This window comes from Lactuca serriola, chromosome 1, assembly GCF_051521515.1.
Source record: "Lactuca serriola cultivar US96UC23 chromosome 1, Lser_US96UC23_V15, whole genome shotgun sequence".
In the NCBI taxonomy this organism is placed as follows: domain Eukaryota; kingdom Viridiplantae; phylum Streptophyta; class Magnoliopsida; order Asterales; family Asteraceae; genus Lactuca; species Lactuca serriola.
In genome coordinates this window covers 136,467,989-136,489,302 of record NC_136408.1, presented here as the reverse complement: position 1 = coordinate 136,489,302, position 21,314 = coordinate 136,467,989, and the positions used below count along the sequence as shown (strand labels likewise).

Genomic DNA, 21,314 nt, shown 5'->3' with positions numbered 1-21,314 from the left:
ACCAATCTGATAGTAGTTACTTCTACCGGTTAACAAGAACAATTGCGGATTCTATTAACTGATTAACTAGAATGATAAAACCCTCGCTAGGTGATCAGACTAACAAGAATTTAAAACCAAACATTCATTAAGCTCAAACGGAAAAATCTAGATAGAAACACAAAAAGAAAACCAGATCTGAAAACTAATCATATGAAAAATATTAGTCTATGCAAAACTGAAAACTAAGGTTTAGCTAGACATGGCTAAAAATGAAACTAAACTAGATAAAAGAAACATTTACTAATAAATCTGGATAACTAAATGTATGAGATGATTCGCAGTTTCAGATCTCGAAAACGTTGAAAGGTATTAGAAATCGTCTTCAGAAGTGTATTCAACCGTATGGATTCATCTAACCACCGAATATGATAATGAAGGTCATATTTATATGCGAGACGGAAACTTCTGGAGAAAGAAACTGAAAAATGCGATCGCAGGTTTTCATAAAAATGTACATCGGTCCGATTTAATGATGTACATTGCTTTTCTGGGGCTTTTGGACAAACATGCGATCGTAGGTTTGGAGATATGCGATTGCAGGTTTTTGAATATTTTCCAGGATTGCATTTGAATGAAGAACGAAGCCAAATTTGAAGTTTCTAGAGTTGCGGTGTCACACCCGGAAAACCAAAGGCGGAAACATTTCCGGGGTTGACTCCACGTTGAGTATCAAATCCAATGCACATAGTAAAGCAGTAATCACAAAACATTACATTACATAATATTGTTTACTTCTGATTGAAAGTAAAGTTGTACATGTATTATACATATGTAATATAGACAAAAGTAAAGACGAGTCTTCGGGACGCTCCGTCTTCTCCAAAAGGTTGCAATGTACCTGTCTAACGTTGACCTGAGAATACAAGCAGTTTGAAAATCAGCATAAAGCTGGTGAGTTCATAAGCGGTTTAGTTTTGAAAAAGCGAGTTCCTTTACGTTCGAGAAAAGTTGTTGATGAAGAAAATCCCATATTTTCTTATTCAAAACAGTTTGGTTATCCTTTGTTACAATTCCGAAAACGATTGGTTATGACATTCCAGGAAAATCCCATATTTTCCTTATAGTTTTAGTTATTCGTTTGTTTCTTTATTCGTTTATGTGCTGTTGTGTTACCCAGGAAAATCACATATTTTCCCTATAGTTTTAGTTATTCGTTTGGTATATAGGTTCGTTACTGGTTTTAATGTTATCCCAGGAAAATCCCATATTTTCCTATGTGCGGTGTTTTGCCTTTAAGTCTGGTTTCGAAAATCAGTATTTTTTACTATATGAGTAGTATTAGTTATGTGTTCTACTTCCTTGGTTATTCTACAATCGGATGACTATAATCTACTAACTTAGTTGTAATTTCGAAGCTCTGTCAACATTCTGAGGGGGATATATTCGAAACTCAGTAGAGGTCCAGAGGTGTATTTTCGTAATAAATTCGAAACTCTGGTGACACTCAAGGAGTACATTAACTGTATATCCGAAGTCTTAGTGTCAACCAAAGGCGTTATTTCGTATTCGTAGTCGTATTCGTATTCGTAGACGTATTCGTATTCGTAGACACATTCGTATTCGTAGACGTATTCGTATTCGTATTCCTAATTAGTATTCGTTCTAAATTACATTCGTATTCGTATTAGTATTCGTATTCGTATACCTATTAGTATTCGAATTCGTTATTCGTATTCACACTTAGTTATGTTCGTATTCGCATTCGTTTTATCCTATTAGTTATATTTGTTATAATTAGTATGATTTCTTTTACAAAAGACAATATAGATCAAAACACTTTTCAAAAGAAATCTATAATTAACCTGCAATTCGAAACATCAGTTATCATAATCTTTGGAAATCATGACATTTAGAAACTAAAATCATTAAGTTGTAAATTAGTTTAAGTACAAGATACACTTGTACTTTTGCTTGTATTCCCCCCTGAAAACAGTTAAAAACAGTGAAAAAGGGTAGGGGTATGAACTCACCAGACGAGAAACGTGACGATTTCGGATGCTAAACTTTGGTCCGGGGCTTGTAAATGCGCGAGGTTCCTAAGTATAATTTAAAGATATACATTTGTATCTAATTAGGACTTAGTTTATTTATATGTTAGGGACACTTGCTTCAAGTCGCGAAAACACTCCGATACAAGTGTTTGGAGGGACCCGGGTGGCGTTTAAGGACGTGAAATGACACTAGGGACTTGGGACTTGAGTTTACTCCCCATGAGTAAACTAATATAAGAGTTTTTGGTCTAAAACACCCATTCCCCATGAGTTTACGGCCGTAAACTCATGGTGGGTGTGGTTTATGGTGCTAAATGACTTCAAACACTTAGGGGATAATTTCTAGACTTGGTTTAAGGACTTGAAATGATTTTAAAACATAAAATAGACCCACTTATGGGAGTTTACGGCCTAGCATGGCTTCATGGCCGTAAACTCCTATTTTTCCATGAAAATGGTGTTAAATGGTTCCAAAACAAATCACATGTGATTAATAGAATTATTCCAAGGCCTAACATGAATTTGTATAAGACATTTGAGGGTTTTATGGAGTTTATGGCCCATGAGACCCCCCTCATGGCCGTAAACTCTTCTATAGGGTGCTACAAGGTGTTTCAAGGTCTAAAACTTGCATGAAAGGGCTTCTAAAATTCATCTAAAGCCTTTAGGGGTGTTTAGTTAGCATTCTAACACTATGAATCAAGGAGTTTACGGCCCAAGAACAAGCCTTGGCCGTAAAATCTTAGAAATCCTTCAAATAATGTTTTTAAGGTCCTTAAACTATTTTTGGTTGGTCCTATGATTTATTCCAAGGCTTGTGGTGGTGTTGGATGGCTTTCTAACACCTTAGAATTGAATTTATGCCATGTTTTGTGGAGTTTACGGCCCAAGCACATGCCTTGGCCGTAAACTCACTTAAATCCCCCAAAAATCATGTTTCAAGTGTCCAAATGCTAAAACCAATATTCTATAAATCATATCTAAGCCATAATAGTGATTTGGAAGGGTTTAAGGTCAAGAAAACCCCATTTATATGAGTTTACGGCCCAAGCATGAGGCTTGACCGTAAACTCCTTCAAAGCCTTCAAAATTCATGTTTTAAATGTTCTATGTCCATATCATGAAGTCCTTTAGCCATATCTAGGGTCCAATTGAGTTTAGGAAGGGATTTAAGGGCTAAAAACCCTTCAAATTGGTGTTTACGGCCTAGGCAGCCTCCTGGGCCTTAAACTCACATATGTTGTCCTATTTCATGATTAAATGTCGAATTTGAAAGCCAAATATGCTATAGATTAAGGCTAGGAAGGTACCCTAGGGATTTGAGGCCTTAAAATTGAGTTTTGAACCCTTAAACTTTGGATTTAGGAGAGAGGTTAGAGAGAGAGTAGAGAGAGAAGGAAAAAGCTTCAAATGAAAGGTTTAACACGTTTATATAGTTCCCAAAACTTGGACACAGTGGAATTCTACCCGATACCGGCCTTAAACGGGGCTTTAGGTCGCACCCGATTAAGTTTCCGTCACCCGGCGGGGACGTTTCTAAAACTTATGAAATAAATGTTTTGGGCTAATTTCATGAGTTCCTAAAGGGTTTGGACACTCATTGGATGATAATAAACATATAACTTTAGTTAACTAAACCCAGAGACGATATCGGGACATTTCGATCTTCGACGAGTTATACGGGTAGAATAGGTTTTCAGCGATGAACAACTTCGGGTTGTTACATTATCCCCCCGTTAGAGGGAAATTCGTCCCGAAATTCAAAGAATAAGATATAGGTCATGAATTGGAATGAGGTACGAATGGATTTGTCGCCTCGGATCTTCACTTTCTCAAGCGGAATCTGGTCTCTGCTGGGCGTTCTAGCGAATTCTTACTATCGAGACGTGTCCTTGTCTTGCACATTGACTCTCTCTCAATCTATGATATCAATCGGTTTTCTAATGGAAGTTCCAACCCTAGACGACTTCGAATTCCTCAAGGAATCACTAGGGTTTCGTTGGGTAGACGCTTCTAAGGATTTGAGACGTGGTGATCTAGATAGATGTTATCAAGTTCTAAAGATATCCGAAATCTAAGGGTTGTAGAATCGATTTCTACAAAGATCTCGGAGGGTCAGATGTGAGACTAAACTAGACGTTCGAAAGAAACTCCCGGGAATCCTTCGGGATAGACATTGAGAGGAAAGAGCTGTTAACTTCCCGTTTCTCTATCTTACTGGTTAGTTATCTTGACGGTGCACGTTTCAATTATTGACAAAGGATTTAGTCTAGATAGATATTTGAATGAATGATTAGCAAATTTTTACCACATTAAAATCGAGAAGGATCACAGGCACAAGATTTATCAAAGAGAAGTATACCTGTAGCAACGGTGGGATCGGCGGCTGTCCTTTCTTGTCCCATGGTTAGGACTCTCCCTATGTTGCCAGATGTTACTGTCTTCGGACAGTTTCGCTTATAGTGTCCGACCTCTCCACAACTGTAGCAGGTTTGACCGATACCTGCTCCGGAAGCCTGACTAGTTGACGGGGTTGGGGTTTTGCAGGTTCGTGCGAGGTGACCTTCCTGGCCACAGCTTCTACAAAACTTTGCACGACAAGGGCCAGGGATGCGATGGTGGTAACTACAATGGTTACACAATGGGAGGATACCAGCATATCCGGTGACAGGTGCTTGAGATGTGGAATTGACAACAGAAACAGCAGCAGGGATAGTGGCAGCGTGAACTGCCATTATTTGATGTTTCTTTGAGAGTTCTGGGGAAGACTGACTCTTCTTCTTCTTCTTCCAAAACTTTCTTTTCTCGCCACTCTTTTTTGTGGGCTCGGGGGTGGTGTCTGCTTCTTCCTGCACATCACTGTGATCGATCAAAGTTTGAGCCAGACACTTTGCACTGTCGTAGGTATCTGGCTTTGCTGCTATAACGTTCCCCTTTGTTGGCTGGGTTAATCCCCAAATGAATCTTTCTATCTTTTTGCTTTCCGGGGTAACCATTCCCGGACAAAGCAGTGCCAAGTCATCAAACCTTGAAGTGTAAGAGGCGATATCGGAACCTTTCATCTTCAGGTTCCATAGCTCGTTTTCCAGCTTCTGGATTTCACCCCGAGGGCAATACTCCGCACGTAGGATTTCCTTCATTACTTCCCATCCCATAGCATTTACCACTGATAAGGTCAGGGATTTGACTCGGCCGTTCCACCAAGTCAAAGCTTTATCGAGGAGAGTACAGGCGGCAAACTTTACTTTGTTGGAATCCGAACAGGCACAGATCTCGAAAACAGATTCGATTTTCTCTAACGACCGAGTTAGAGCAATGACACCCCCTGTGCCATCGAAGAATGTAGGTTTTGCGTTCATAAAGTCTTTATAGGAACACTCCTTCCGGTGTTCTTGATTGCCTTATTGGTGTTGGGAACCACTTCCTGGACCATTGGGGTTAAATTGAGGTAGGAGGGCTGATATTGTGGCGGAAATGGTTGCCTGAAAAGTTTCCAGATCGATTTGAAGAGTAGGTGGTGGCGGAGGGTTGCTGGTCTTAGAGCTGGGTCTCTTCCTTGGAGGCATATTGATCTAATAAGATCAAGGAAGAGAGGATGATAAGTCCTTTGAATTGAATCAAGAGATATGAGACAGGAGATATCTCATCAAGACAAATATAGCATCATACTAAGCGATAAAGCAGAAAGGAGTTAAGATAGAACATTTTATTGCTAAAGGAATGATCAAGGAATAACGCGTATACGAGGATTTCTGCAAAGGATCGGCTCGAGAAATACTCCCATAGTATTTCATGGTTCGCTGCAGCGACGATTCGTTGTTTGAGATATTGGGTAAGTTTTAGGTATGCCGCATGCCACAGTCACTCCCAAGCACATGTTGGCCGTGTCTCGAATGAATATAGTTGGCCAGGCTATATTGACCCTAGACACGACTACATAACTGCCCAGGTTTAACCGCGGTGTACAACACCCATTTATTTATGTTTTGTTCTACTTATAATTACGGATTTCGACGGCTCGGCATACTTAAATACTTTTGAAAATACTTATATATTGTAGGATACTTTTAGTTCACAGCACTTAGGCCCTTTAATGTTTATAGTCTTATACCATGTAAGCTTTGGTATACCAGTTCACTATAAACAAGGGCTCTGATACCAATCTGTCACACCCCGAAAACCAAAGGCGGAAACATTTACGGGGTTGACTCCACGTTGAGTATCAAATCCAATGCACATAGTAAAGCAGTAATCACAAAACATTACATTACATAATATTGTTTACTTCTGATTGAAAGTGAAGTTGTACATGTATTATACATATGTAATATAGACAAAAGTAAAGACGAGTCTTCGGGACGCTCCGTCTTCTCCAAAAGGTTGCGATGTACCTGTCTAACGTTGACCTGAGAATACAAGCAGTTTGAAAATCAGCATAAAGCTGGTGAGTTCATAAGCGGTTTAGTTTTCAAAAGGCGAGTTCCTTTACGTTCGAGAAAAGTTGTTGATGAAGAAAATCCCATATTTTCTTATTCAAAACAGTTTGGTTATCCTTTGTTACAATTCCGAAAATGATTGGTTATGACATTCCAGGAAAATCCCATATTTTCCTTATAGTTTTAATTATTCGTTTGTTTCTTTATTTGTTTATGTGCTGTTGTGTTACCCAGGAAAATCCCATATTTTCCTTATAGTTTTAGTTATTCGTTTGGTATCTAGGTTCGTTACTGGTTTTAATGTTATCCCAGGAAAATCCCATATTTTCCTATGTGCGGTGTTTTGCCTTTAAGTCTGGTTTCGAAAATCAGTATTTACTATATGAGTTGTATTAGTTATGTGTTCTACTTCCTTGGTTATTCTACAATCGGATGACTATAATCTACTAACTTAGTTGTAATTTCGAAGCTCTGTCGACATTCTGAGGGGGATATATTCGAAACTCAGTAGAGGTCCAGAGGTGTATTTTCGTAATAAATTCGAAACTCTAGTGACACTCAAGGAGTACATTAACTGTATATTCGAAGTCTTAGTGTCAACCAAAGGCGTTATATCGTATTCGTAGTCGTATTCGTATTCGTAGACGTATTCGTATTCGTAGACACATTCGTAGTCGTAGACGTGTTCGTATTCGTATTCCTAATTAGTATTCGTTCTAAATTACATTTGTATTCGTATTAGTATTCGTATTCGTATACCTATTAGTATTCGAATTCGTTATTCGTATTCATACTTAGTTATGTTCGTATTCGAATTCGTTTTATCCTATTAGTTATATTTGTTATAATTAGTATAATTTCTTTTACAAAAGACAATATAGATCAAAACACTTTTCAAAACAAATCTATAATTAACCTGCAATTCGAAACATCAGTTATCATAATCTTTGGAAATCATGACATTTAGAAACTAAAATCATTAAGTTGTAAATCAGTTTAAGTACAAGATACACTTGTACTTTTGCTTGTATTCCCCCCTGAAAACAGTTAAAAACAGTGAAAAAGGGTAGGGGTATGAACTCACCAGACGAGAAACGTGACGATTTCGGATGCTAAACTTTGGTCCGGGGCTTGTAAATGCGCGAGGTTCCTAAGTATAATTTAAAGATATACATTTGTATCTAATTAGGACTTAGTTTATTTATATGTTAGGGACACTTGCTTCAAGTCGCGAAAACACTCCGATACAAGTGTTTGGAGGGACCCGGGTGGCGTTTAAGGACGTGAAATGACACTAGGGACTTGGGACTTGAGTTTACTCCCCATGAGTAAACTAATATAAGAGTTTTTGGTCTAAAACACCCATTCCCCATGAGTTTACGGCCGTAAACTCATGGTGGGTGTGGTTTATGGTGCTAAATGACTTCAAACACTTAGGGGATAATTTCTAGACTTGGTTTAAGGACTTGAAATGATTTTAAAACATAAAATAGACCCACTTATGGGAGTTTACGGCCTAGCATGGCTTCATGGCCGTAAACTCCTATTTTTCCATGAAAATGGTGTTAAATGGTTCCAAAACAAATCACATGTGATTAATAGAATTATTCCAAGGCCTAACATGAATTTGTATAAGACATTTGAGGGTTTTATGGAGTTTATGGCCCATGAGACCCCCCTCATGGCCGTAAACTCTTCTATAGGGTGCTACAAGGTGTTTCAAGGTCTAAAACTTGCATGAAAGGGCTTCTAAAATTCATCTAAAGCCTTTAGGGGTGTTTAGTTAGCATTCTAACACTATGAATCAAGGAGTTTACGGCCCAAGAACAAGCCTTGGCCGTAAAATCTTAGAAATCCTTCAAATAATGTTTTTAAGGTCCTTAAACTATTTTTGGTTGGTCCTATGATTTATTCCAAGGCTTGTGGTGGTGTTGGATGGCTTTCTAACACCTTAGAATTGAATTTATGCCATGTTTTGAGGAGTTTACGGCCCAAGCACATGCCTTGGCCGTAAACTCACTTAAATCCCCCAAAAATCATGTTTCAAGTGTCCAAATGCTAAAACCAATATTCTATAAATCATATCTAAGCCATAATAGTGATTTGGAAGGGTTTAAGGTCAAGAAAACCCCATTTATATGAGTTTACGGCCCAAGCATGAGGCTTGGCCGTAAACTCCTTCAAAGCCTTCAAAATTCATGTTTTAAATGTTCTATGTCCATATTATGAAGTCCTTTAGCCATATCTAGGGTCCAATTGAGTTTAGGAAGGGATTTAAGGGCTAAAAACCCTTCAAATTGGTGTTTACGGCCTAGGCAGCCTCCTGGGCCGTAAACTCACATATGTTGTCCTATTTCATGATTAAATGTCGAATTTGAAAGCCAAATATGCTATAGATTAAGGCTAGGAAGGTACCTTAGGGATTTGAGGCCTTAAAATTGAGTTTTGAACCCTTAAACTTTGGATTTAGGAGAGAGGTTAGAGAGAGAGTAGAGAGAGAAGGAAAAAGCTTCAAATGAAAGGTTTAACACGTTTATATAGTTCCCAAAACTTGGACACAGTGGAATTCTACCCGATACCGGCCTTAAACGGGGCTTTAGGTCGCACCCGATTAAGTTTCCGTCACCCGGCGGGGACGTTTATAAAACTTATGAAATAAATGTTTTGGGCTAATTTCATGAGTTCCTAAAGGGTTTGGACACTCATTGGATGATAATAAACATATAACTTTAGTTAACTAAACCCAGAGACGATATCGGGACATTTCGATCTTCGACGAGTTATACGGGTAGAATGGGTTTTCAGCGATGAACAACTTCGGGTTGTTACATGCGGGAAGAAATTGCGATCGCAGGTTGATTATATACGGTCGCATATTTGGTCTCTTCTGCTCAGATGGCTTCCAGATGACTTATTTTGAACCTAAGAAACTTTGTGGAAAAAATGTGATCGTATATACTGGAAATATGATCGCAGATCTGGTTTCTGGCACATTTTGGTTGTGATTTTTCAGTTTAAGCATTCCTTGTTATTCCTTAGCATTCTCCTTCATTTCCAACTCCATTTAAGCTCTAAACATGCATCCAAGTGCTCCCAAAGTACTACTCTACTCGAAATATTTGAAAATAACACAAAAATGCTAGAGGTACGGGAATTATGATAAAAAAATGAGTTGAACATTATTTAAACAAATGATATGCAAATGTACAAAATAGGATGGTAAATGGCAATAAAACTATCCTAAAAGATGCGTAAAATGACATCTAACATTAAGTCAACAACTATAAATGAGAGGATAGATGTAGGGATGAGCAAAAGGACCGAACCGGCCGGAACCGGCCCGAACCGGACCCGACCCGGGAACCGGCTTCGTCCAAAATCAAGAACCGAACCGGCCCGGCGGTTCTACCGGTTCCCGATTCCTACCGGTTCTTGTCGTGTCTTCAAATGGTGGAACCGGTCCTTGAAAAATAGCATCATACGGTTCTGGTTTTTGTCGGTTCTACTGGTTTTTGCCGGTTCTACCGGTTCTGATTATATCGGTTCCCGGTTCCAAAAATTCACAAAAATAACGTCCCGGTCCCGGCCCGACCGGTTCCATCGGGTTTCGGTTTCGGTGACGGTTCCGGTTTGGGTACCCGTTCTGGCCGGTTCCCCGGTCCATATGATCATCCCTAGATAGATGTAGGGGTGAGCGCGGTGCGGTTCGATGCGGTTATTAGCCAAAACCTCACCACTAACCGCAAATGCGGTTAATCCATTTTCAAAACCGCTTGGTGCCGTTATTTTTGCGGTGCAGTTAGGCGGTTATTTTTGCGGTGCGGTTTTGTTTTTTCTGTGTTGCGGCTATTAACCGCATCGATTTGGTGCAGTTATTTTGTGTGGTTTTTAACCACAGTTTAGAGCTCAAACGATTTTAAGAGTTCAAGCATATTACTTGTAATAATAAAAAAACCATAAAGTATAAGACAATTAAACTTAAATCACAAACAACTAATATCTTAAAAATGTGAAATCAATAGTAATTAACAAGAAATATCTTAAATTGTCTAACTTCATCATTTTTAAAAGTTAAACATAACAAAAAATCAATACTTTTGTCTTCTAGTATTTTATCCATCTTTCATCCATGAAAATTGTCTTATTTTTAATATTTAATATATTAATAATTATTTAAAAAAATTGTATATAATATACGCGGTGCGGTGCGGTGTTTTTGCGGTTTTTGAAAACTAATAACCGCACCGCACCGCAAATTTGCGGTTTTTGAAAAACAGATAACCTCACCATCGGTTTTTATTGTGGTTGCAGTTTATCGGTTACGGTTTATGCCGTTGCGGTTTTTTATTGCGGTTGCGGTTTATCGGTTGTATACAACTTCGGTGTAGTGCTATTAGAACCGGTAACCGGAAAACAACCACAAGAAGGAGATGGGGATATGAATGTAGTAGAATGGGCATAGAGGTATTTAAATGAATAAGTGTAAAACTATACGATTTTGACCCTTGGTTGCCGGCGTGATCGGACCGCATAAATCACTGTGAACTAGTTCCAATGGTCGTTTTGCTTTGTATGTCGCCATAGTTGGGAATGACTTTCTTATTTGCTTTCCCACCAAGAAAGACTCACACAATTGATTCCTATGATCAAATTGGGGTAACCCTTTAACTAGACCCTTCTTAGACATCTTTTTCATTGAATCGAAATTGATGTGCCCAAGTCTTGCATGCCATCATCATGTATCTTCACTTATTCTCGAATGAAGGTAGATAAGTACTCCAATTTGTAATTTTATTTTATAAAGGCGGTTTAGAGTTCTTTGTAACTTCATTAATAAGCAATTATCAACATCGTGCATGGTCAAATAGTTGTCTTTCATTCGAATATAACACCCGACTTTGGTTGCTTGTCTAAGGCTAATAATAATGTTGGTAGAAGCAAGCATCAGACATGCGACTGTGGTTGTCCCAACCTCATTCACTCTCACTGGAGGAAGCCCTACACCATATTCTACGTCTGACATATTGACCTAACTCATCAATAGGTAAACAACTCGATCTCACAACTTCTTAACTCAAGCTCTGAAAGTCAAGAATGTATAAGACAAACAATTAATCAAACTATCTCTTTGATTAAATGAGAAAATAACTCAAAACTCAATTTGTAAATATAATCTCTCTTAACCCTACACAACTAAACAACATGTTTATATAAATTCTAATTACCAACTTGTGAATTAGAATATGCAAAATAGGAACCGACTTGAACATAGTTTCCTAAAACTAGGTTGCCTTAAATTGAATTGCTTGGTCTCCAAGTCCTACTTGACATAAAATTCCAACATTCAAGGTGCGGTTTGATTGTAGAAATGGTGGATGAAAAAGATAGCTAGATTAATGCAAAAATCATGAGAACAATGGCAACTCTGCAATTACATTTTAGACTTTTCTGCAATCACATAAACCAAATCAACAAAAGATCGAATATATATAAAGTAATCAAAATGACATGACGACTTACATCATATTCCTTACATTCGTATTAACTAAACTCAAAAATAATTCATATTGTTTTCACCTATTTTTCACAATTCACATGATTAATTTAGGTAGTTCAGTTATCCATATTTACTAAATGCATCTATTTTGACTTCAGCCAACCATGTACAGTTACTATAGCCTCTCTTTCTCAAGAAGTTTCACATGAAGGATGAGACCTTGAAGATTCCCCCTTACCCTATGATCAATAAAGGAAAAGTAAGAAAAATTTAAAAGTTACATAGGTATATGATGATAACAGGATACCTCATGCGCGCTACCAGTTATGCCATGATTTCTTTGAGAAAAAGCTATGAACCAACAATCTTCCTTTCGTTCTGAACACAAGTTGTATCGGGCATAAATATATGCATGTGATCCAACATATCAAAAGATACAGTCAACTGACATAACAAATCGACCCATTTAAATGGCTCGATACTTGGTTCGATTCACTTAAAAATTAAAAGTAAAACTTTTTTTTTTGTATATTTATAAGAACAAAATCTTATCTTATAGGTCAATAAACTCAATAATAAATGGGTGGATTTGGATCATATGATCCATTTGTTTAAAAGATTTAAGTTATGATCTATCTATTAAAAATAAATGGGTCATCATCCATCTATTTAAAGAAACTAGGTCATGGGTACACAAGACATAAGAATAAAATATATTTAACAAAAATGACATCTACCTTGAAAGCGGGGCCCGTCCATAACAAATTTACGATGATATGGATGCAATTTAATGCCAGGCACACGAAAATGCAAGTGGCATAGGATGTATTCTCCTGTTGTAGTTTGAAAAGGAGAGAGATCTCCACCAATTATGTGATTCCATGACCTATAATAACTCAATGCATCTTCTTCTTCATCCCTGTTCTCTCCATCATCATACACAAGACTCACCCCACACTCCTTTATAAGTTCATGTTGTGGTGCTGTAACACTAATGGTAATATGGTCACCAGCCGTCATCTCATTCATCCCAAAAATCCAATGACTTAACATCACCCAACAGTAATTTTCATATACACTAAATTTGTCTTTGTAACGTTCGTATATCCACATGCGGTTCTTTGTTACATTAGTAATCGTGATCATTGGAGAACTAGGAAACTCATCACCTAGACGTGGAAACGTCTTCACAAGAAATAAGAACCTAAGAATCTCATCATCTGGAAGGTGAGACGTGTGCAAAGAGCTGAAGTTGAGCCCTCTAAGGTTCTTTGGAGATGATGAAGGGATGGTAAATGATATTGATGACCCCAAGCTTCTATGCCTAAACCAACTCGGCATCTCCTCCGCCTCATACTCTGTGCTGAATATTCCAAATTCATAAAACATCCTCTGCCAAATACAACCACTTAAATTAATCACCATGACAATTATATTATACATATTCACATAAAAAAAGTTAACTAGACAAAACCTGGATTTTATAACCCCAAGAATCAGTTCCCATGTGCCTCTTTTTAAAGAAGTCTAGATTAGTCCAGCCCAAGCTACATAATATCTTCTCCTCAACACCCACCATTGGTTGGATTTTCAATATGCCTTCAATTTCATATGAACCAGGTACGGGACCTCTAGAAGATATGACTAAGTTGAGGGGGGACATTTCTGGATCAAATACAATTTTTTCTAGAAAAGGTTTATCCACATTATAGAGCAGCAGATCTGTTAATGTACGTGGAGGATACTCGACCGACTTCAATTTGTGACAATTTCTCATACTAAGTATCTCAAGCCTAGGAAGAGTTCTCACGCAACTGGGCAGAGCTTTGATAGGATTGCTATCTAAATATAACTCCTCTAACATGGATAGGCAACTGAAGTCCATGGGAAATGATTCAGTTGACAAATTATTATTTGCGAGTGACATCCTTACTAGTAAAAAACTAGCAGAGAACTTTAAAGCATTTGGTATAGCACCCACAAAGGCAGAGGAAGAGGTTGTTGTGTTTATACCAATGCTTTTGTTAGCCTTGCACATTTGCAGTGAATCCATATCTCTATCCTCGGGTTGAGATTCACCAAGACTACAACCATCTAGCAACACTGTTTTCACCATCTTTAACATACCTATAATTCTTGGGAGTTTTTCAAGCTTTTTGCAATAGCTGAAATCGATGAGTACAAGTTCTACACATTGCTCAATTGTTTCACAGACCTCACACAAACTAATGCAGTTTCTAACTATTAACCTCTCAAGTGCAGGGAGTTGGTCAAAGTCACCAAGACTACGAAGTTGTTTACAAAAACTTAAATTAAGAATCTTCAATGATCCAAGCAACATTTTGTCTTTTAAGCACGATCCATCCAACTGCAGAAATGGAAATAAGTTAGAAAAAAGTAGTGAATTTCATCAACTCAGCATGGATGAATAATAAATGAAGATAAGTTACCTTTTGCCTCTTCTCAAGCCATTGTCGATTATTACAACAACCGACAAATGATTCAATATCGCTATATGACATGTCAAGAGAAACAAGATACTCCATAGGTAAGTCTAAAGGTATAGACTTTAAACGGAACCCATGCATACACAAGCATCTTAATTCCTCAGGAAAGTTCTCATAAGACCCTTTTATGTGTACATAATTGAGCTGTAGTAGCATCAGACAATCCATGTTACTTAATGTATCTGTTTTCAGCTCATACGATGCACTCAACTTCTCTTCCTCAAGCATCCGCATGTCAAGGGAAAGGCCTAGAATATTTCCTTTACCCTAAGAGGATACAAAATAAAATAAATAAATAATAAAAATAAATAATAAATAAAACTAAAAAAGTTAGATGATACATAATATTTTTGACATGCCCGCCGCTAAAAGCATAGATGGCCTCTTACCTTTTTTCGTTTTAACACTCTGAATGACTCGTCATGACGCCACAATAAACTTCGCTTCCATGTCTTGGCAAGTGATTCTTGAGATACTTCGAATCTTCCCATGTCTTGAACCAACTGATGCATCTCCAATTTATTATTCCATCCGATACTAAGAAGGAATCTGTCGAGGAGATTCGGGATTCCAGATCGTGTATTTATATTACATGCCTTTAATATTGTTTCAGTAACATCTCTATCTATTCCAACAAAAAAACAAGCAATATACTTAAACAAGTCCTTATCATTTTTGGATGGCAAAGAGTTAAAGCTCATTCTCAAGACATTATTTACATGAGAATCTGTTTCTTTCTTTAGCCCTTCTATGCATCCTTCCCAATAAGTTACATCTCGATCATATAGAGATTTTCCCAATACTTCAAGAGCCAATGGATGTCCTTGACAATACTTCACAAGCTTATATGACACCTCTTTGTAACCTTTCTTGGGATAGTTGCATTTGAATGCATGGAAACACAAAAGATGCCATGATTCGGTCTCATGTAAGCCTTGAAGCACGAGCTCTTTATGCTTGGGTTCAATGTTTGTTTTGAATATTGCACACCTCTTTGTCAAACATGCGTTCTTTGTTGTTATAATGATTTTACTTCCAGGATGAAAATCTTTGCTTCCTAGTAACGCATCCAACTGATCAAGCGTACTAATATCATCAAGAACAAGAAAGACCTTTTTACGGGCTACTGCATTCTCTATCTTTGAGGTGTACGCTGAAGCATCATGAACTTTAATTGAACTTGTTTTTGAAATGTCACTGCACAAATGTTCTTGTAAATCAAGCAACCCATTAAACTTTCCATCACATGTCCTACTAATATCTTCTATACAACTGCTTTTGTTGAATTCACAAGAATATAGCCCATAGACATATTTGGCTAAAGATGTCTTCCCGATCCCACCCATACCCGAAATAGTGAGTATGTCTGCTGTGTGTGAGGATTCATCTTTCAACCATGAAGTTACAAAGTTAATGTAATAGTCCATCCCAATAAGCAGTGGTCGAGCAATCCTTAAGTGTACATGTAATCTACGGTAGATGTCCTTCACAATTTCTTCAATAAACTCCGTCTCTAACCTGAAATCTGATATTATAAGAACCACAAAACTAACAAACTAGATTTGGAGATTTAATTTGTCCAAAGATCCAAAATCAAAATTAAATCATAGCTATTAATTTTAATCAAGTCCTTCACATTAGAACCATGCTGTGTTTACACTACTAAGTTCTAACCATACAAGTATCCAATGTGTAACGTCATAACTATTTATGTATAATAAGATAAAAGATGCCAATGTAATACCAGATTTCAGTAATGGGCAACCTAACTTAACTACGTTTACACAAGACCATCATAACTATCATTGTGGTGTGTTTGAAAATAAGTGCCCGTTATAGGTAATCTGTAACTAATTGAAGGTAAGATAAGTTATTTATCATTAAAAACACTATGATTTGAAGGTGGTATGGTATAAGTAATAGTAGATGTATAGCAAACCCTTTAAATCTTCTTTTTGTAATAGAGAACATAAAAAATAGTTGAAATAGTTTGTCTAAATGAACTACCTTATGATGAAACACAAAATGCATAACAAATGTGTGGAATTTATATCCTAATACATCAAATATATGCTATATAATGGTGTTAAAAAAAATTACTGAAATGCACTGGGAGAAGATGATACTAACATTCATGTGATAATCAAACACAATTCAACGATTATGGAAATATGGGTAAGAAAGTGGTTACCTTCCTTTTATGTCATTTCCTTTTAAATTAGCAACATCTACAAGTGCTTTATTCCATTGGTATATCTTTTGAGCCCATTGACTTCTTTTATCGGCATTTGTCTCCGCCTCCATTGTCTGTTTATGCTTAGCCATTGCATCTCCAAAGCTACTTTGTTGCTTCCTGACATGTGTGGGCTCCACATGATAAAAAATTGGGATGACAATATGGTTGGATGTGATACGCTGCTCAAGGATCAACACTAATTCATCCATACACCATTTTGAAGAAGCGTAATTCTCAGACAACACGATAATAGAAGCTCGAGATGCCTTAATTGCACTATCCAACTCTGGTTTAAGATCTTCCCCTGTTTCAATCTCTTCATCATCAAAGAAGGTATTGATATTGGCATCAATGAGGGCCTTATGAAGGTGATCGGTAAAACTTTGACGAGTGTCAACCCCTCTAAAACTTAAAAATACATCATATCTATGATCATCAGTTGATGAACTATGTCCATGAGTTGATGGAATATGGCCACTAGTTGACGAAGAAAATGAAGATCCTTCTGAGAGGAGTTCAGAGAGAATAACCATTATGAGTTATGGGTTGATGTGCCTTTGTGTATCTCAGTAAGCTCTGAAACTTTTCACTTGTGGTTCAATGTCAGGATCTGGTACATAGTGCCTGTACATAAAATCCATATTATTAATATTTAGAATATGCAACTTAAATCTCATCAGATAATTTACACCTTAATAATGGCAATACCTTTTAATCCTTCAAAATATAACTTTAAGTGATTAAAATACAATACATATGCACCTCTGAGTTTTGACTTGGTTTTGGAGCTTTATACTGCATAATGTGTATTATGTTTAAACACTTGATTTTAATTTTTGTGTTCAAAGGCTATTCTATATCTTAATTAGTGCTAGACTTGGTTGCTGTGTGTGCAAAAGATGTATGGGAATCGCACTTAGGCATCTAAACACTAGAAAAGGAATACAACATAATAAACATTAATCGGTTGCTGGAGTATTTGAAATACGAAGGGAGGTTGCCAAATCTCTGCAACAGCAATCTCTTGGCAGTAATATTTATGTTACAGGTTTTTGGATCCTTTAGCCAGCACATATATAGCTAACTAAGTATTTATATACAATATTCTTTCCCACATAAAATGTATTGATATAGAATAACCATTACATTGCCATGAAAATAAGAAACCAATTTATTCATTTAAGCTACAACACCTCTGTTTTCATTTGATTAACCCACACAAACATCCCTATTGTTGGATAACTAAAATCCATTAAATTTCAGTTAAGTAATCCTCAAACAAATCAACACCAAAATACCATTAGTGAAATAACTACAAGATCCACTATTACCTCCCATGAAGGAAATTGCAAAACAAATAGGAAATTTCAACCTTCTACTATATATCAAATTGAAAATTCCTATATCACTGGATCTAGTATCAGCATACATCTTATTTTAAGTGTTTCAACCAACAATGATGGGCTTGTTCCAAATGATATGTTTTTGAAGCCAACAAAACACGCCTTCCACTTTGCCCTTTCTAAGGGTTCAATTTAAAACTCAATGCTAGATGAAACTTCAAAGGTAAATGCACTCTATAGTCTATACACAACATATAGATATCATTCAGTTTTAACTTCAATTGGAAGCAAAACACTCATTAAGACAGTAGAATATTGAATCCTGTCCATAATTAGTGTCTAGCTTACTGTTAAGGACCAGATAACATCATTCAAAAGGAATCAAAACTAAAAATCGTGTTATTAATTAGAAAATATAGAGGAATCGAGGAAGCAATTTTAAAGGATTGAAGAATTTCACAACATGCAAGAAATTTTGTTCATCAGTCTGGACTTTACGGTAGGACTGTGTTAAGGGAATAACAAAATGATTATGATGGAAAAAAGTCAATCACGTGTTAATGAAATAAACAGGTGATTAGGACGTGATTTATGATTAATAAGATGAAATTGTCTAAGCACATGTGAAACTATCATAATTACTTGCCTACAGGAAGACAAGGAGATCTGAAGAAGCGATGATAGAGGATGAATCAGTAGTGACGAGGCTGAGAAAGATAATGACTGAAAACCACAGACTGAACTCGATTAAGTAAGCAGGGAAACGGCGAATCAATGACGAATTCGAAGGAAGGGAGACGACAAGAGAGTCAACGAGGATGTGGTGGTTTTCTTTTGCCTCCTCAAGTGTTGCTTCTTTTTCCAGAAAAGTGCTACAAAAATCCAGATTACACCCCAATTTCTTTCCAATTTATTATTATTATTATTATTATTATTATTATTATTATTATTATTATTATTATTATTATTATTATTATTATTATTATTATTTTGCCATTCAATTTTAAAAACATTTTAACATTGTTTAGAGACGCATCAACTAATTACTTATCTAGTGGTCTGGTTTAAGTTTTATAGGAAACCGATCGATCCGAACCGACTATAACATAAGTAATATATAAATTATAAACTATAACTTAAATTGATTAATATGATAAATTATAATTTGCATTTAGTTGGTTTTTATTTAGTTCGTTTTAAACCTTTTTGGTTATTTTAGTATAAATGACAAAATGTAAAGGTTGGCATTAAAACTAGTTAGTTTAAATGGTATCCATGGTTTATTAGTTTTAGAAACAGTGAAAAAAAAACACTCGACTCTCATTGCTAAATCAAAGTGTTTGGAATATTTCACTTAATGTCGCCTTACGATTCTTTTTGTAATAATTATGGAGAAAATGACACATTAGCCTTACAATGTTTTGTGCATTTGTTCATTCAGTCCCCTAACTTATTTTCGTGTTTTTTGAGGAAATAAAATTATTTTTGTCGGGTATAAATGGCCATTCGGGACAAAATGAAGGGGTCACCTGGTTACTTCTTCGCCACATAGATATTTGTTAACCCATTTTTCTTTAACCCACATTAACTTTGAATCCACAATTGTGACGTCCGTGAATTAGGGCTATACGTTTTAAGGATTATAAATTATATATATTTGTTTTATCAAATAATTAAATCCTCGAATCGGATACTCGTAAATAAATAAGAATCCTTCATATCCAATAAGAGTTATATAAATGATACTTATATGTTGCATACATGTTTGGGCTTATAATATTTGTATAAAACATTATTATAAATGTAATGAATTGCAATAAATAAACGTCTAAAAATAAAATATTATTTACAATAAATGGTCTTGATAAAAGTTGCAATAGTCGCGATGACGATTATGTGGGTATAAAGAACACCCGAATCTGACTTCGTATTAATAAGTTGTGAATTTTCAAAATTTCACGTTCAGCCCTATACGACGCAGAGAGCGTCATAAAAGATGAATCAGATATAGGGTGCTTATAAGACTAAGTAATATAAATGAAAGTCATAGTAATCGAAATTACGAAAGTGTTCATATAAAGAACGTCTACATAGTACTTCGTATAAGGAAGTTATGATTTTTCGAAGTTTCGGTGCAACACAATACAACAGTGTGCGACACAAAAATCAAAATTAAAATTGGTTGATTGTTTGCCATAACAATGTAAATGAGAGTTGAAGATCATGTAAAATTGTCGATATAGAGACAGTCGAGATCAGGGTTCATATGAAGGAGTTATTATTTTTGCATTGATTTTAATAGTGTGATATCTATAAAATATGAATTTAAAATAGAGTAATAATTAGTTGTTAAGATCTAAAGGAAAGTTGTAGTACTCGGAAATAAATACACGTGGATATAAAGAACGTCGAAAACGGAGTTTGTATGCGAAAGTTATGATTTTTTGAAAATTGTGAAGAAAAGACTTGTTGAGGGTGACGTGGCGACACTGGAGTGCGCCATATGGCGAAGTGACATCCTCTTCTCCCAAACGACACGACAACGTAGACCACATGAATGATGACGCATGGCAAGAACTAAATAGGATCAACGCTTCAAAGAGCGGCACCCTCTTATCCTTAGGAGTGATGCGCCCCCTAGAGCAGCCTATAAATAGCAGCAAAAATTAGCTCATTTGCTCACACCTTACTTTAGATCTCTCCCTCAAACTCTGTCCCAAATATTTGGGATCCAAATTCTGAGTCTCAGGAATTTTAGCAAGGTGTGGTGGCATTTGCAATGCCGATGAGATGAAGCACTCGGAGTCGAAGTTCTATGCGGGAACTTACCGACTTTTCGCTAGAAACTTTGTAAGTTAAGCTACACTTATTATGCTTTAAGTGTAACTTATGTTTAAGTTCATTATCATTATTATGAACATAAAAAGAAAATTTATCAGTAATTCCAATTGTTATACTGATTGGTCTACTTACATGAGTGATGTCAATGCTAGATCTAGTGAGGTGTTTAAAGTGGATTTTCCAAATTATATATATATATATATATATATATATATATATATATATATATATATATATATATATAATGACCCAAATTTTCAAAAGATAATTTTCATTTTGAAATAATCAAACATATTTCCATAAATCATGAAATCCTAAAACAATTGTTTTCAAATCCACATTCATTACAAATTTACAACTTTATTTAAAAACATCAGAGCGTTCCATTACAATATCGATGAGAGAGTGCTTGTCGCGCCAT

General features: G+C 36.2%; 1 protein-coding gene across 1 annotated transcript; it reads right to left on the bottom strand.

Moving 5' to 3' along the window:
* Positions 1-11,955: 11,955 nt before the first annotated feature.
* Positions 11,956-17,329, bottom strand: LOC145098993 (disease resistance protein RPV1-like). Its single transcript, XM_079036586.1, has 7 exons — positions 16,665-17,329; positions 14,863-15,991; positions 14,417-14,740; positions 13,441-14,334; positions 12,704-13,358; positions 12,274-12,344; positions 11,956-12,205 (listed from the first exon to the last, which is right to left on the bottom strand). The coding sequence occupies exons 1-7, from the start codon at positions 17,240-17,242 to the stop codon at positions 12,158-12,160; spliced, it is 3,699 nt and encodes a 1,232-aa protein (XP_078892712.1). The 5' UTR covers positions 17,243-17,329; the 3' UTR covers positions 11,956-12,157.
* Positions 17,330-21,314: the final 3,985 nt, after the last annotated feature.